General features: G+C 46.3%; 2 protein-coding genes across 3 annotated transcripts in view; both read right to left on the bottom strand.

Annotated features, from left to right (window-relative positions):
* The window catches only part of LOC102944299 (UDP-glucuronosyltransferase 1A1), an 83,470-nt gene that overhangs the window by 25,024 nt on the left and 42,554 nt on the right, over positions 1 to 15,892 (bottom strand). The window lies entirely within an intron of this gene.
* Positions 16 to 11,979, bottom strand: LOC122462291 (UDP-glucuronosyltransferase 1-6-like). The gene is made up of 2 exons (XM_043524956.1): positions 10,906 to 11,979; positions 16 to 48 (listed from the first exon to the last, which is right to left on the bottom strand). Exons 1-2 carry the CDS (start codon positions 11,815 to 11,817, stop codon positions 16 to 18), a joined length of 945 nt encoding a protein of 314 aa, XP_043380891.1. The 5' UTR covers positions 11,818 to 11,979.

Raw genomic sequence — 15,892 nt, 5'->3', positions numbered from 1 at the left:
CCTTCTCCAGCTGTATCACTGAGGTAGAATCTTCCACCTTTTAAATTCCTCTCCAGACAATACAAAGGAGTCCCAAGGAATAAAAAGGTTTCAGGGTAACAGCCGTGTTAGTCTGTATTTGCAAAAAGAAAAGGAGTACCTTAGAGACTAACCAATTTATTTGAGCATAAGCTTTCGTGAGCTACAGCTCACTTCATCGGATGCATACTGCAGAAAGTACAGAAGATCTTTTTATACACACAAACCATGAAAAAATGGGTGTTTACCACTACAAAAGATTTTCTCTCCCCCCACCCCACTCTCCTTCTGGTAATAGCTTATCTAAAGTGATCACTCTCCTTACAGTGTGTATGATAATCAAGGTGGGCCATTTCCAGCACAAATCCAGGGTTTAACAAGAACGTCGGGGGGGGGGGGGGGGGAAACAAGGGGAAATAGGTTACCTCGCATAATGACTTAGCCACTCCCAGTCTCTATTCAAGCCTAAGTTAATTGCATCCAATTTGCAAATGAATTCCAATTCAACAGTCTCTCGCTGGAGTCTGGATTTGAAGTTTTTCTGTTGTAATATCGCAACTTTCATGTCTGTAGTCACGTGACCAGAGAGATTGAAGTGTTCTCCTACTGGTTTATGAATGTTATAATTCTTGACATCTGATTTGTGTCCATTTATTCTTTTACGTAGAGACTAACCAGTTTGACCAATGTACATGGCAGAGGGGCATTGCTGGCACATGATGGCATATATCACATTGGTGGATGTGCAGGTGAACGAGCCTCTGATAGTGTGGCTGATGTTATTAGGCCCTGTGATGGTGTCCCCTGAATAGATATGTGGGCACAGTTGGCAACGGGCTTTGTTGCAAGGATAGGTTCCAGGGTTAGTGGTTCTGTTGTGTGGTATGTGGTTGCTGGTGAGTATTTGTTTCAGGTTGGGGGGCTGTCTGTAGGCAAGGACTGGCCTGTCTCCCAAGATTTGTGAGAGTGTTGGGTCATCCTTCAGGATAGGTTGTAGATCCTTAAGAATGCGTTGGAGGGATTTTAGTTGGGGGCTAAAGGTGACGGCTAGTGGCGTTCTGTTATTTTCTTTGTTGGGCCTGTCCTGTAGTAGGTGACTTCTGGGAACTCTTCTGGCTCTATCCATCTGTTTCTTCACTTCCGCAGGTGGGTACTGTAGTTGTAAGAATGCTTGATAGAGATCTTGTAGGTGTTTGTCTCTGTCTGAGGGGTTGGAGCAAATGCGGTTGTATCGCAGAGCTTGGCTGTAGATGATGGATCGTGTGGTGTGGTCAGGGTGAAAGCTGGAGGCATGTAGGTAGGAATAGCGGTCAGTAGGTTTCTGGTATAGGGTGGTGTTTATGTGACCATCGTTTATTAGCACTGTAGTGTCCAGGAAGTGGATCTCTTGTGTGGACTGGACCAGGCTGAGGTTAATGGTGGGATGGAAATTGTTGAAATCATGGTGGAATTCCTCAAGGGCTTCTTTTCCATGGGTCCAGATGATGAAGATGTCATCAATATAGCGCAAATAGAGTAGGGGCGTTAGGGGATGAGAGCTGAAGAAGCGTTGTTCTGAGTCAGCCATAAAAATGTTGGCAAACTGTGGGGCCATGCGGGTACCCATAGCAGTGCCGCTGATCTGAAGGTATACATTGTCCCCAAATGTAAAATAGTTATGGGTAAGGACAAAGTCACAAAGTTCAGCCACCAGGTTAGCCGTGACTTTATCGGGGATAGTGTTCTTGACGGCGTGTAGTCCATCTTTGTGTGGAATGTTGGTGTAGAGGGCTTCTACATCCATAGTGGCCAGGATGGTGTTTTCAGGAAGATCACCGATGGATTGTAGTTTCCTCAGGAAGTCAGTGGTGTCTCGAAGGTAGCTGGGAGTGCTGGTAGCGTAGGGCCTGAGGAGGGAGTCTACATAGCCAGACAATCCTGACGTCAGGGTGCCAATGCCTGAGATGATGGGGTGCCCAGGATTTCCAGGTTTATGGATCTTGGGTAGTAGATAGAATATCCCAGGTCGGGGCTCCAGGGGTCTATCTGTGCGGATTTGATCTTGTGCTTTTTCAGGGAGTTTCTTGAGCAAATGCTGTAGTTTCTTTTGGTAACTCTCAGTGGGATCAGAGGGTAATGGCTTGTAGAAAGTGGTGTTGGAGAGCTGCCGAGCAGCCTCTTGTTCATATTCCGACCTATTCATGATGACAACAGCACCTCCTTTGTCAGCCTTTTTGATTATGATGTCAGAGTTGTTTCTGAGGCTGTGGATGGCATTGTGTTCTGCACGGCTGAGGTTGTGGGGCAAGTGATGCTGCTTTTCCACAATTTCAGCCCGTGCACATCGGCGGAAGCACTCTATGTAGAAGTCCAGTCTGCTGTCTCGACCTTCAGGAGGAGTCCACCTAGAATCCTTCTTTTCAACATCCTCTACAGCAAACAGGGAAAGATAAAGAATGAGCTCTCAAAAATGGATACTCTCATAAAAAAACAACCTTCCACACAAACTTCCTCGTGGCTGGACTTTACTAAAACTAGACAAGCCATTTACAGCACAAACTTTGCTTCTCTACAAAAGAAAAAGGACACTAAACTTTCTAAACTACTACATGCCACAAGGGGCCACAGCAATGGTTCCCTCAACTCACCCAGCAATATTGTTAACCTATCCAACTATACTCATAGCCCAGCAGAAGCAGCTATCCTATCTTGGGGCCTCTCCTTCTGCCCCTCCACCCCCACTAACATGATACAGTTCTGTGGTGACCTAGAATCCTATTTTCGACTTCTCCGACTCAAGGAATATTTCCAACACACCTCTGAACAACATACTAATCCACAGAGACCTCCCTACCAACACTACAAAAAGAAGGATTCTAGGTGGACTCCTGAAGGTCAAGACAGCAGACTAGACTTCTACATAGAAGAATAAATGGACACAAATCAGATGTCAAGAATTATAACATTCATAAACCAATAGGAGAACACTTCAATCTCTCTGGTCACGCGACTACAGACATGAAAGTAGCGATATTACAACAGAAAAACTTCAAATCCAGACTCTAGCGAGAGACTGTTGAATTGGAATTCATTTGCAAATTGGATACAATTAACTTAGGCTTGAATAGAGACTGGGAGTGGCTAAGTCATTATGCAAGGTAACCTATTTCCCCTTGTTTTTTCCTCCCCGCCCCCCCCGACGTTCTTGTTAAACCCTGGATTTCTGCTGGAAATGGCCCACCTTGATTATCATACACATTGTAAGGAGAGTGATCACTTTAGATAAGCTATTACCAGAAGGAGAGTGGGGTGGGGGGAGAGAAAATCTTTTGTAGTGGTAAACACCCGTTTTTTCATGGTTTGTGTGTATAAAAAGATCTTCTGTACTTTCCACAGTATGCATCCGATGAAGTGAGCTGTAGCTCATGAAAGCTCATGCTCAAATAAATTGGTTAGTCTCTAAGGTGCCACAAGTACTCCTTTTCTTTTTAAGGAATAAAAAGTCTCCCTGTGCTGGCTGCCCTCCCTAACTTGTGCAGGTTCCCATCTTCCAGTCCCCATGCAGGGGACTAGGAAGTGAAGTTGAGGGCTGCCGTGACCCCTTCTCCAGGCTTCAGTTGCTTCCCAGCCCCTTGCAAATGTCCATGGACAGAAGAATGGGTTTTTCTGTACTCATGTAGGCTCCATGGAGTGAAGAGGAATCTTGTTCGGAAGTTGCTCCCCCCAATCCCATGCAGGGGCTTCAGGAAAGAAGAAGGAAGGACCCTTGTTTTGGTCCCAACTCAAAACTGGAGCTGGTTGGCAAATTACTTTTCCACCAGAAAATTTCAATGACAAGACAGTTTTTCAGATTTTCATTGAAAAAAGGAAAGACATGAAATGCAACCAGTTTTGCTTTAAAGCTAAAACAAATTCATTTTTCAGTTGCGGAAAATGGAACATGTGTTTCAGTTTTTAGTTTTACAAAAATCTGAGAATTTTCAACAACAAATGGAAACATTTGTGCAAAAATGTTCCTTTTGTTGAAGTCTCTACAGCTGGCAAACACCCTCCTGTAGAGCCGAGGGAAGAGTATGCTGTGGGATGCCGCAGAGCAGTGACTGAGGATGAGGTAATCATGCTAGTGAACAAGACTGGAAGTGAAACTGATCATACACAAAGTGTCATCAAACGCAGCTACAGCAGTCCTTTACTATTAATTAAATGATACACAAAGATGGACTACAAGCCGTCAGGAACAGTATCCCCGATAATGTCACGGCAAACTTGATGGCTGAACTTTGTGACTGTCCTCACCCATAACTATTTCACATTTGGGGACAATGTATACCTTCAAATCAGCGGCACTGCTATGGGTACCCGCATGGCCCCACAGTTTGCCAACATTTTTATGGCTGACTTAGAACAACGCTTCATCAGCTCTCGTCCCCTAATGCCCCTACTCTACTTGAGCTACATTGATGACATCTTCATCATCTGGACCCATGGAAAAGAAGCCCTTGAGGAATTCCATCATGATTTCAACAATTTCCATCCCACCATCAACCTCAGCCTGGACCAGTCCACACAAGAGATCCACTTCCTGGACACTATGGTGCTAATAAGCGATGGTCACATAAACACCACCCTATACCGGAAACCTACTGTCCACTATTCCTACCTACATGCCTCCAGCTTTCATCCAGATCACACCACACCATCCATTGTCTACAGCCAAGCTCTGCGATACAACCGCATTTGCTCCAACCCCTCAGACAGAGACAAACACCTACAAGATCTCTACCAAGCACTCTTACAACTACAATACCCACCTGTGGAAGTGAAGAAACAGATGGACAGAGCCAGAAGAGTACCCAGAAGTTACCTACTACAGGACAGGCCCAACAAAGAAAATAACAGAACGCCACTAGCCATCACTTTCAGCCCCCAACTAAAACCTCTCCAGTGCATCATCAAGGATCTACAACCTATCCTGAAGGACAACCCATCACTCTCACAGATCTTGGGAGACAGGCCAGTCCTTGCCTACAGATAGCCCCCCAACCTGAAACAAATACTCACCAGCAACCACACAACAGAACCACTAACCCAGGAACCTATCCTTGCAACAAAGCCCGTTGCCAACTGTGTCCACATATCTATTCAGGGGACACCATCATAGGACCTAATCACATCAGCCACACTATCAGAGACTCGTTCACCTGCACATCTACCAATGTGATATGTGCCAGCAATGCCCCTCTGCTATGTACATTGGTCAAACTGGACAGTCTCTACGTAAAAGAATAAATGGACACAAATCAGATGTCAAGAATTAGAACATTCAAAAACCAGTCGGAGAACACTTCAATCTCTTTGGTCACTCAATTACAGACCTAAAAGTTGCAATTCTTCAACAAAAAAACTTCAGAAACAGACTCCAGCGAGAGACTGCTGAATTGGAATAATTTGCAAACTGGATACAATTAACTTAGGCTTGAATAGAGACTGGGAGTGGATGGGTCATTACACAAAGTAAAACTATTTCCCCATGTTTATTCCCCCCCTCCACCCCTCACTGTTCCTCAGACGTTCTTGTCAACTGCTGGAAATGGCCCACCTTGATTATCACTACAAAAGTTATCCCCCCTGGCCCACTCTCCTGCTGGTAATAGCTCACCTTACCTGATCACTCTCGTTACAGCGTGTATGGTAACATCCATTATTTCATGTTCTCTGTGTATATAAATCTCCCCACTGTATTTTCCACTGAATGCATCCGATGAAGTGAGCTGTAGCTCACGAAAGCTTAGGCTCAAATAAATGTGTTAGTCTCTAAGGTGCCACAAGTCCTCCTTTTCTTTTTGCAGATACAGACTAACACGGCTGCTACTCTGAAACCTGATTTATACCAGTGGCCGAATCTCTCATTCCCACTTAGTGACGTAGGTTTTCAAGTGGCCCATTCACAGGATCATCAAAAACTTGCTCCTTAACCAAGGTGGTAATTTTAAAAGGGTGAAGCGGAATTGTACTCAGTACATTTGGGACAGGTGACAGTCTAGTAGGATGTTCTCCTGTACAGGTTTTACTATGCTCATTGGATTCAAAATAAACTAGGGTTTGCAAAAGCCTTGAAGCTTGTGAACTGTGCTGGATCTTGAAATTCCATTAGCTTGCTGAAATAAGATACTTAAACATATAGCATGTCTGGTGCAATTTATGAACCCATGCTCCCATACAAACAGTAGTTCAAACATTGGGCGAAATCTTGTTTCCATTCAGTCGAAAAGCTCCGATTGAGTTCAAGCTAGACCAGGATTTGACCATTATTTTCAAAGGTAGCTTTGAAATGTGTGCTATTTTGGTGATAACAGGACACAATTGTTCCCACTCAACATGTTAGTTGCAGTGAAGTTGGAGTCATCAGCAGGGCCAGATTAACCCATCACTGGGCCATAGGCAAACATACACTCTTGGGCCCCAACTTTCTAATATGAATAACAACAAACAGCTAATAAATGAAAAGAAGAGGAAAAATACACCTTGATGATGATCCCTCCCATTCAGGTCACTACAGTAATTCCTGTCTCAGCCTGGTCACTTTCTGCTGTTAGAGAAGAAAGTGGTTTCTTTTACTCACAGCCCTTCTCTCTCTTTGGCTCTGCTGGGAATGGCAGTGAGTCGCACTTGTGTGTGAGAACTATCTTTGCTCCCTCATTCACTGGTGTGCATTTGCATGCAGATTGAAAGTACTTCACTCACTTGACTGATTTCAGAGTAGCAGCCGTGTTAGTCTGTATCCGCAAAAAGAAAAGGAGGACTTGTGGCACCTTAGAGACTAACCAATTTATTTGAGCAAAAGCTTTCGTGAGCTACAGCTCACTTCATCGGGTGCATTCAGTGGAAAATACCTATATAAATCTCCCCACTGTATTTTCCACTGAATGCATCCGATGAAGTGAGCTGTAGCTCACGAAAGCTTATGCTCAAATAAATTGGTTAGTCTCTAAGGTACCACTAGTACTCCTTTTCTTTTCACTTGACTGAGTGGCTTTGCAGCCTAGTGCATGGTGCGGGTTGCAACATCACTGACATTTGGCCCGGCTGCCCTTCTGTCATGTAAAAAAACAAAAATCAAAAACATTTCCCCCCCACACACACAGGCATGAAACCGAGCCCCAGGCATATGCCTAGTTTGCCTTTGCATTAATCCAGCCCTGGTCACCACATGGCCCAGTATTCACTCTTCAAAGAATTTGTGTATTATTGCTAGTTTTGTTATGTAGATTCATTTTGGAGAAGCTGTTGCAAACAGCAAGAAACTTTGCACTCTGCCTTAATGTCTCTAAGTAGAGCCTGTTCTTGAGGTAAGAGTTGTTCCCTGGGAACCAGGCATTAGTGTTTTGATGGAGATTACTCAAAGAGGGATTTGTCTGCTGGATGTTTATGAAAACTTCGGTTCCAGGACTGGTGAATATACTATGAATGAACCAATTATACTAAGAAAATGCCCAGACTCAACATCACTGATTTCTCATCCGATGAGAAATCAACATGCAAGACCTCAACATCTGATACCACTTAGCAGAGGGTGACAATATAAAATATAGTGTGCTTGCCTTGGTAAAGTCGTAGAAGAGGTTTCCTCTCTATTTTTTTTGGTATGAAGTCATCTGGAGTAATAATGCTGTTGACAATGCTGCTGCTCTACTGTCTACTGGTTTCACAGTTTTGAAATAATCTTTGTTGTACGTTGAAACTAGTTATAAAATGTGCCATTCGCAGGGAGAGGAGGGGACAGTTGTATAAAATGTATTTTTCTTTACACTGTGAAGTTTCTGGATTTGACAAAAACTGATAAACAATGGGCAGATAGCTCTATATATGAGGGACTCCTATGTAGCTATAATTGTTGGACAAATGCTTAAGACCGGACTCTGTGATTTCCGCACAGCATTGGGGTCTGGTGAAGTTCTGGGAGGGATTGAATTTCAAGCAGCATAACCCCAGCTGGAGCTCCCAGGCACTAGGGAAAGTATAGACTGCTCCTGAATTCTAAACTACCTACTAGAGGAGATGAAGCAAATCTATTTGTTGTTTGAAATCTGCTCACAGCAAGGAGATTAGTTCCATGCTCAACAACGCCAGGAGAGGGGTATCAAAAAGCCACACTGATCTGGGGTTCTGCTTCCAACTGCTTTTTATCTGGCAGAAAAATTGCTGGAATAATGTTGGCTGTAGCTGGATTTGTAACAAAAGCTATCAAGTGACCTCTCTTGGGGCTACCTCATCTGGGGTACTGGGTTGGGCGTCTGGGTGTCTGTGAGTACTCTGCTGATTCTGTGATACTCTCAGTGCACAGCCATTACATTTACTTAGAAACTAAGTCCCCTGAGCAGAGATTTTTAGCCACAATGCTCATCTCACCATAACTCTAAGCAATGCCTTAAGACTAAATAACATTTTCCCCTTTTATCTTTGGTACTTTCAAAGAGCCTATCCACATGGTGTATGAGGCTGTATTTGCAGTTGTGGGATGAGCCAACCTTGCTAGTCTAGCACTTCAAAACCCCCAAAGGTAGCAGAAGAAAAGTGAGGAGAGCTGTCAAAAGGAGCAAAAGGTAATGGTGAGACACGGGGCCAGCACAGGGGGGTGCTAGGCGTAAGGAGGACGGGTCACGGATTATGCTGGCAACCCCAACCCAAGGGATACTTGGCAGTTTCTGTTGCATTTGCTTTGAAAGTGGGGTGCATGAGCCCAGACACACTGAAATTGAAGATGTGTGTATGAACTCTTACGAACCAAAACTTTTAGGTTTTGCAAAGCTATATGGGCAGTCCTAGGAGAAAGCAGATGGAAGAGGGAGCAGACCTAATTTGTTAATTATGTCCCTTATCTTTTAAAATTACATGAACCATCATGACTTTTTCAGCCAAGTCTACTTTAGATATACAGTTCTATATCGCAGAGAGTCCTGTGGCACCTTATAGACTAATAGACGTATTGGAGCAAAGGCTTTCATGGGTGAATACCCACTTCGTCTGATGCATGTTGTATATGGTACAGAGCACATAATAAAGTGATTGCCAACAGCATTTCCCTTGCACCTTCAGTATGTCCTACCAACAAATCACTAACCTGAGACAATGGCTTCTTCTGTCCACAATTGATCCCTCCAATAAAGACCATATTGGGCATCACAGGCATGGGATACTCAAACACAAAATCAACTCTCTTCAGCCAAATGGATCCATGAATGCCAGCACTGGCCCCAGGGTGGCTCAGCCCCAGGAGGTGGCGGGCAGAGCAAGACCCCCTGGAGCTGGAGCTGCGCTGGGGAGCGGGGCAGGCAGACTCCTGTGGGACGTGACCCCCGAGAACCCCCCAGCCCAGCCCGCAGAGGAGCAAGTGGGCAGAGGAGACTGGATGGGGTGGGGATACCTGGGGTGGCCGGACAGCCGACAGGAGCATGGGGGAGGGGCTGGAGAGGAGAGGAGCCAGCCTGCGGGGGCCCCTGGGCTGGCAGCGCAAGTGAAGTGCATTGCCCGGCCGGCTGACGGGCCCCTGTTGAGCATAGGCCTCTGGCGCCATTGTAAACCCGGTACTGGCTGTAGTGTGTCCGGTGTAGACGCTCCATGCTGACGGGGGAAGAGTTCTCCTGTCTGTGTAATAAACCCACCTCCGTGAGAGGCAGTAGCTTTGTCGGGGGGAGAAGCTCTTAGGTTGGTGTAACTTACGTCACGGGGGGGGGCTTTTTCACACCCCAGAGCAACATAAGTTCTGCCGAGATAACCTGTAGTGTAGACAAGCCCTGTACGATGACGCCATATAGAGTAATACCGCGGATGTCATTGCTGCTCAGGTGCCTACAGATACAGTAACTCCTCGCTTAACGCTGTAGTTCTGTTCCTGAAAAACGCGACTTTAAGCGAAACGATGTTAAGCAAATCCAATTTCCCCAAAAGAGTGAATGTAAATGGGGGGCGTTAGGTTCTAGGGAATTTTTTTTTTTTTTTGCCAGACAAAAGGCATTATATACATTTTAAACAATTTTTAAAAAGCAATTTAATACAGGTATTAAACAGGCTGGCAGCCCCCCATCAGCTCCCCTACGCTCCCCCCTCCCCACTGCCTCCTGCCCGCCGCCGGACCCCGTGGATCAGCACCTTCCCCCTGCTCCCCGCCCCCGGCAGTCCGCTGCCTTGCGGTGTTCAGGAGGGAGGGGGGAGGCTGCACACCACGTCCTCGCTCCTCCCCCCCCGCCTCCTGAACGCCGCAAGACAGCAGATTGCCACGGGTGGGGAGCAGGGGGAAGGTGCTGATCCGCGGGGTCCACCGGCGGGCGGGAGGCGCTGGGGGGAGGGATGTCGGGGGGCTGCCAGCTGAGGACAAAGCAAGCGGCCAAACGACATTATAGTGGAGCATTGCACAACTTTAAATGAGCATGTTCGGTAATGGAGTAGGGACATAAGATCAAAACAACATTAAGCAAGAGGACATTAAGTGGGGAGTTACTGTATTTTTTTTCCAGCTGCATTGGAATAATCAATGAGGCCCCAGGGCCTTCACAGCCTGCTCCATAGTTCTCATAACAATGTTAAATCACCTACATTTCACTCGCTGTCTATGCATCGCTTCACAGATGCATCTATTTTAAGAATAGAAGGAACTATTAGATCATCTTAGTCTGACCTTCTGTATAACCCAGGCCATAGAATTTCACCCCTTTACTCAGCCCAGTAACTTGTATTTGACTACAGCATATCATAGAATATGTCTACTATATATACACACTATGGCATGTATCTAAGATGGTACATACTGTACACTATGTGGAAAAGTTAATGTTGGTGCCTTATCTTGTCTATGCTTTCTTCCTGAGTATACACATGTTCTTCTATAATCTGTGAAACTCAGCCACGTACCTGAGGTAGGTTGTTCCCCTCCTCACAGTTTATGCCTCCGATGAAGACCATGTTGGGCATCACTGGTTTGGGATACTCAAACACAAAGTCGTATCTCAGGAGCCATATGGAGCCATTTTGGTAAAGTGTTGGTACGTGCACATCTCTCTGGAGAAACTTCGAAGCAATGTCTTGGTATTTGGTGTACAAATCCTTAAACAGTGATGTCTCTAAAGAGCTAACAAACAGGTTCAGCGCTCGCTGGGTAAATGTCATGTGGTCTGTGTAGCTGGTATAGCATCTTGGGACATAGGAAACAGGGTTTGGAGATTTACAGATTGCATGCTCTAAACTGCATGGAAATCCACGAAAGAAGTACACAGAAGGGATGGACAGATACTCTGCCAGGATCACCCCACATGGCAAAGCTGGGTCTGTGAAGAGCACATCAAATTTACTCTCTTCCAAGTATCGTATGATTTCTCTGTTCTGCAGGAGGCTGTCACAGTTGTAGAATAACAAGTCCAGTACAAACATGGCACTGCTGTATGCTTCTGTGATCATAGTAGGGAAGGAGACTTCATCAAAGGGCTGGTTAGCAAACAAACGAAGACGATGGCCTAGCTCTTCCTGGGCGTAAGGCACAGCATACGTTTTCCTTGTGTAATGCTCTGATTCTTTCAAGTACAAATTAACTTCTGGAGCAAGCACTACTATTTCATGCCCTTTCTCGCTGAGCTTCTTCACCACTGCATGCATGCTGAGCCAGTGACTTCCATCCTGAGGGATCACCAGCAGCCGCTCACCTTCCACAAACCCCAAAGACACTAAGAAAAGAAAAAACCCTGCAGCAAACTGGTAAAGTCTGGTAATGACTGGAGCCATCTGCAAGCTGGAAGCAGATGCTTTGACTCTGCAGGTGTTAGAAACCATTTTTTATAGCTGAACTAACACCGCCCAGACTTTAGCGCTGCTTGCAACCTTTTTGAACTTACTGTCTCATTTATTTTTAAACTCTGTGGAGCTGGCAAAAGAAAACACTTCTAACGGACAAATTCTACTGTTGGATTTGCCGGCACCATTTTCAGTCAAGAAGAATGTCTTTGATTTACTCATTAACTTAAAGTCCATTTCTCTACACTTAATTGCATAGACCCCTTCTGACCCCTGGTGCCAGCCCCTGAGAGTCAGCACATTTCATCACCCAGAGGTGTCTTTGTGGTTGTCAATCATTCATAGACTAGATCAGCAAAAGTAATGATCTGGGTTTGTGCCAGTGCGATGCAAAAAAAACCCCTAATGACCCCATGTTTGCAGCAGTTGCTGTCTTCAAACAGTGGAGATTTTGGATTGCTAGGTTCTTCTGTCCTTCATAAAGAATTGCCCGTTTTGTAACAGGAATTGTATAGGCCATCACCATACTATATTGTGTTACTAAACTCTTTTTCTGATTGTCTGTTAGTGGGTGGCCAGGGCAAATACTAATACAGCCACAAGGCTGCCCACACAACACAATTGCATTCAGCTTGTACTTTGCCTCCAGGCTAGTCCAGTCTTCATGCCCTTTCATTCCTTGGCATCTCTGCTGAGAGTGACAGAGTACCAGTTCTATTCATAGGGTGACCAGACAGGAAGGGTGAAAAATCGGGACGGGGGTCGGGGGTAACTGCACATCTGGTCACCCTATCTATTCAGGATGTGGACACGGTAAGAATTGTATGAGCCACACAGGACATTTAATAGCCACAGGAAAGTGAAAACTTCCTGCTCAGGCTGTGATCTCATCAGCTCACACAAGCTGATCAGGTTGCCCCATGTCAACATTAGAAAAGGGAAGCTCCAAAGGACGTCCAGGTTACTGAAGGTGTTGGTAATTCAGTATGTGCCCCTGTGACGGAGTACACAGACCCCACGCTGATGGAGAGGGGATTAACTAGATTCTGTGGCCTTTGGACTACAACAGAGAGCAGAGGGCAGGCCTGTCTTCCCCTACTGGCGGTGATGTGAAGACCCCAGAGCCGAGGGCTGGTAGGCCCACAAAGCCTGAAGTTGGGCTGAACCTGCGATGTGATTCTGCCACTCTAGTGCCATGCTGGACTCAAATTCCCCTGGATGGGGAAGGACTAAAAGTGGCCTGGCCGAAGGGCAAAGTCACAGGAAGAGGCAGAGCAGGGCAGGGCCAGGGCTGTTGTCGGGAAGGGGTGCCGGAGGAGGGGGAGAGCAGCGACAGCATGTCCTGCCGCAGGGGGGTGCACCTGCGCTGAGGAGACTCTTCCACAGCCACTTATCCTCGTGAGCCTGCACCAGTGTCCTACCATGGGACCACTGTGCTGCTCTTAGTGCCATGGTTTCGTTGTGATGGATAGCCACGGTCCTGGCCAGCCCCAGCCACTAAAGTCTGTGTTTTTGCAAACCTATTCAAATCCCAGTTGAGCTTATTATGTTCTGCTCACTTTGTGGTAGCAATTAGTCTAACAATAGTCTTGTTTCATTTTCTGCCCCAAACTGTTTTGTGATGTTCTTGTATGCTGTTAAATCGCTTCCATGCTCCATCACAGAGGTGGCTGCCCTGAACTGGTGGCAAAGTGAATCTTGCCCATATATTGCTATGGAGTTTGCAAAGCACTTAAAGATCCTTTTGTATGAAAGGCCTTATTATGTAAACTACTGTATTATTCATGTCTGGAATTTCCATCACTGTCACACATGGACTGGTAACATGAGGCGGTAAAATGAGGTAATTTATAGGAACTCCTCACTTAAAGTCATCCTGGTTAACCTTGTTTCATTGTTACGTTGCTGATCAATTAGGGAACACGCTCGTTTAAAGTTGTGCAGTGCTCCCTTCTAGCCGTTTGGGAGCCACCTGCTTTGTTCACTGCTTGCAGGAAGAGCCGCCCGTTGGAGCTGGCTGGTGGGGGCTTGGAACCAGGGTGGGCCGGCAGCCCCCTATCAGCTCCCCGCTCCCCTAAGTTCCCTGTGCAGCAGCCGCTCAGCAGGCTACCAATTGCCGGCAGTTCAGCTGTCCCTCCGCCGACTGCCATGTGCTGCTCCTGCTCTCTGCCTTGGAGCTGCTCTCCGAGAATCCTGCATTGAATACATCAGCTTTTTCCACGTCCTCTGTCACTAGGTTGCCTCCCTCATTCAGTAAGGGGCCCATTCAGGGTAGGGATAGGATACAGAGGGCCCTAGACAAATTAGAGGATTGGGACAAAAGAAATCTGATGAGGTTCAACAAGGACAAGTGCAGAGTCCTGCACTTAGGATGGAAGAATCCCATGCACCGCTACAGACTAGGGACCGAATGGCTAGGCAGCAGTTCTGCAGAAAAGGACCGAGGGGTTTCAGTGGACAAGAAGCTGAATATGAGTCAACAGTGTGCCCTTGTTGCCAAGAAGGCCAGTGGCATTTTGGGATGTATAAGTAGGGGCATTGCCTGCAGATCGAGGGACATGATTGTTCCCCTCTATTCGACATTGGTGAGGCCTCATCTGGAGTACTGTGTCCAGTTTTGGGCCTCACACTACAAGAAGGATGTGGAAAAATTGGAGAGAGTCCAGCGGAGGGCAACAAAAATGATTAGGGGACTGGAACACATGACTTATGAGGAGAGGCTGAGGGAACTGGGATTGTTTAGTCTGCGGAAGAGAAGAATGAGGGGGGATTTGATAGGTGCTTTCAACTACCTGAAAGGGGGTTCCAAAGAGGATGGATCTAGACTGTTCTCAGCAGTAGCAGATGACAGAACAAGGAGTAATGGTCTCAAGTTGCAGTGGGGGAGGTTTAGGTTGCATATTAGGAAAAACTTTTTCACTAGGAGAGCGGTGAAACACTGGAATGCGTTACCTAGGGAGGTGGTGGAATCTCCTTCCTTAGAAGTTTTTAAAGTCAGGCTTGACAAAGCCGTGGCTGGGATGATTTAGTTGGGGATTGGTCCTGCTTTGAGCAGGGGGTTGGACTAGATGACCTCCTGAGGTCCCTTCCAACCCTGATATTCTATGATTCTATGACACTCAGGTTTCTCTGTAGTTTCATACCGGAGCTCTGAGCAGTCATACTGCTCTCCTACATACAATGCAACTCCCCCACCTTTTCTGCCCTGCCTGTCCTTCCTGAACAGTTTATATCCATCCATGACCGTACTCCAGTCATGTGAGTTATCCCACCAAGTCTCTGTTATTCCAATCACATCATAATTCCTTGACTGTGCCAGGACTTCCAGTTCCCCCTGCTTGTTGTTTCCCAGGTTTCTTGCATTTGTGTATAGGCACTTGAGATAACTTGCTGTTTGTGCTGCTTTCTTAGTATGAGGCAGGAGCCATCCCCTTTCATGCTCTCCTGCTCGTGCTTCCTCCCGGTATCCCACGTCCCCACTTACCTCAGGGCTTTGGTCTCCTTTCCCTGGTGAACCTAGTTTAAAGCCCTCCTCACTAGGTTAGCCAGCCTGCTTGTGAAGATGCTCTTCCCTCTCTTCGTTAGGTGGAGCCTGTCTCTGCCTAGCACTCCTCCTTCTTGGAACACCATCCCAAGCTCAAAGAATCCAAAGCCTTCTCTCCAACACCACCTGCATAGCCATTCGTTGACTTCCACGATTCGATGGTCTCTACCCGGGCCTTTTCCTTCCACAGGGAGGATGGATGAGAATACCACTTGCACCTGAGACTCCTTTATTCTTCTTCCCAGAGCCACATAGTCTGCATTGATCCTCTCAAGGTCATTCTCTATCTCTCAAACACACACAGGGTGTGTGTCTCTGTCTCTGTCTGCCCTTCCTCCTTTCCTGCTGCCTTGTAGAGTCTGAGAGTTAACCTTTGAGGGCTCAGCCAGTTGCTAGTTCATCATTTAGCAGTAAGGCATTCCCTGGGAAATATCCCACCCTCTGACTCCTCCACCTCAACCAAGCTTCACAATCATCATCACTGTGTACCAGTATTAAATTGTTTGTTTAAAACGTATACTGTGTGTGTCTTTTGTCTGGTGAAAAAAATTTCCCTGGAACCTGACCCCC

Source organism: Chelonia mydas, chromosome 11, assembly GCF_015237465.2.
Source record: "Chelonia mydas isolate rCheMyd1 chromosome 11, rCheMyd1.pri.v2, whole genome shotgun sequence".
Lineage (NCBI taxonomy): Eukaryota > Metazoa > Chordata > Testudines > Cheloniidae > Chelonia > Chelonia mydas.
This window is presented reverse-complemented; position numbering and strand designations above follow the sequence as displayed.

Coding starts and splice junctions, on each gene's coding strand:
- LOC122462291 (XM_043524956.1), bottom strand. CDS start 11,817: ATGGTTTCTAACACCTGCAGAGTCAAAGCATCTGCTTCCAGCTTGCAG. Junction 49..10,905: donor AGGGGAACAACCTACCTCAG/GTACGTGGCTGA, acceptor TTGTCTGGAGAG/GAATTTAAAAGGTGGAAGAT.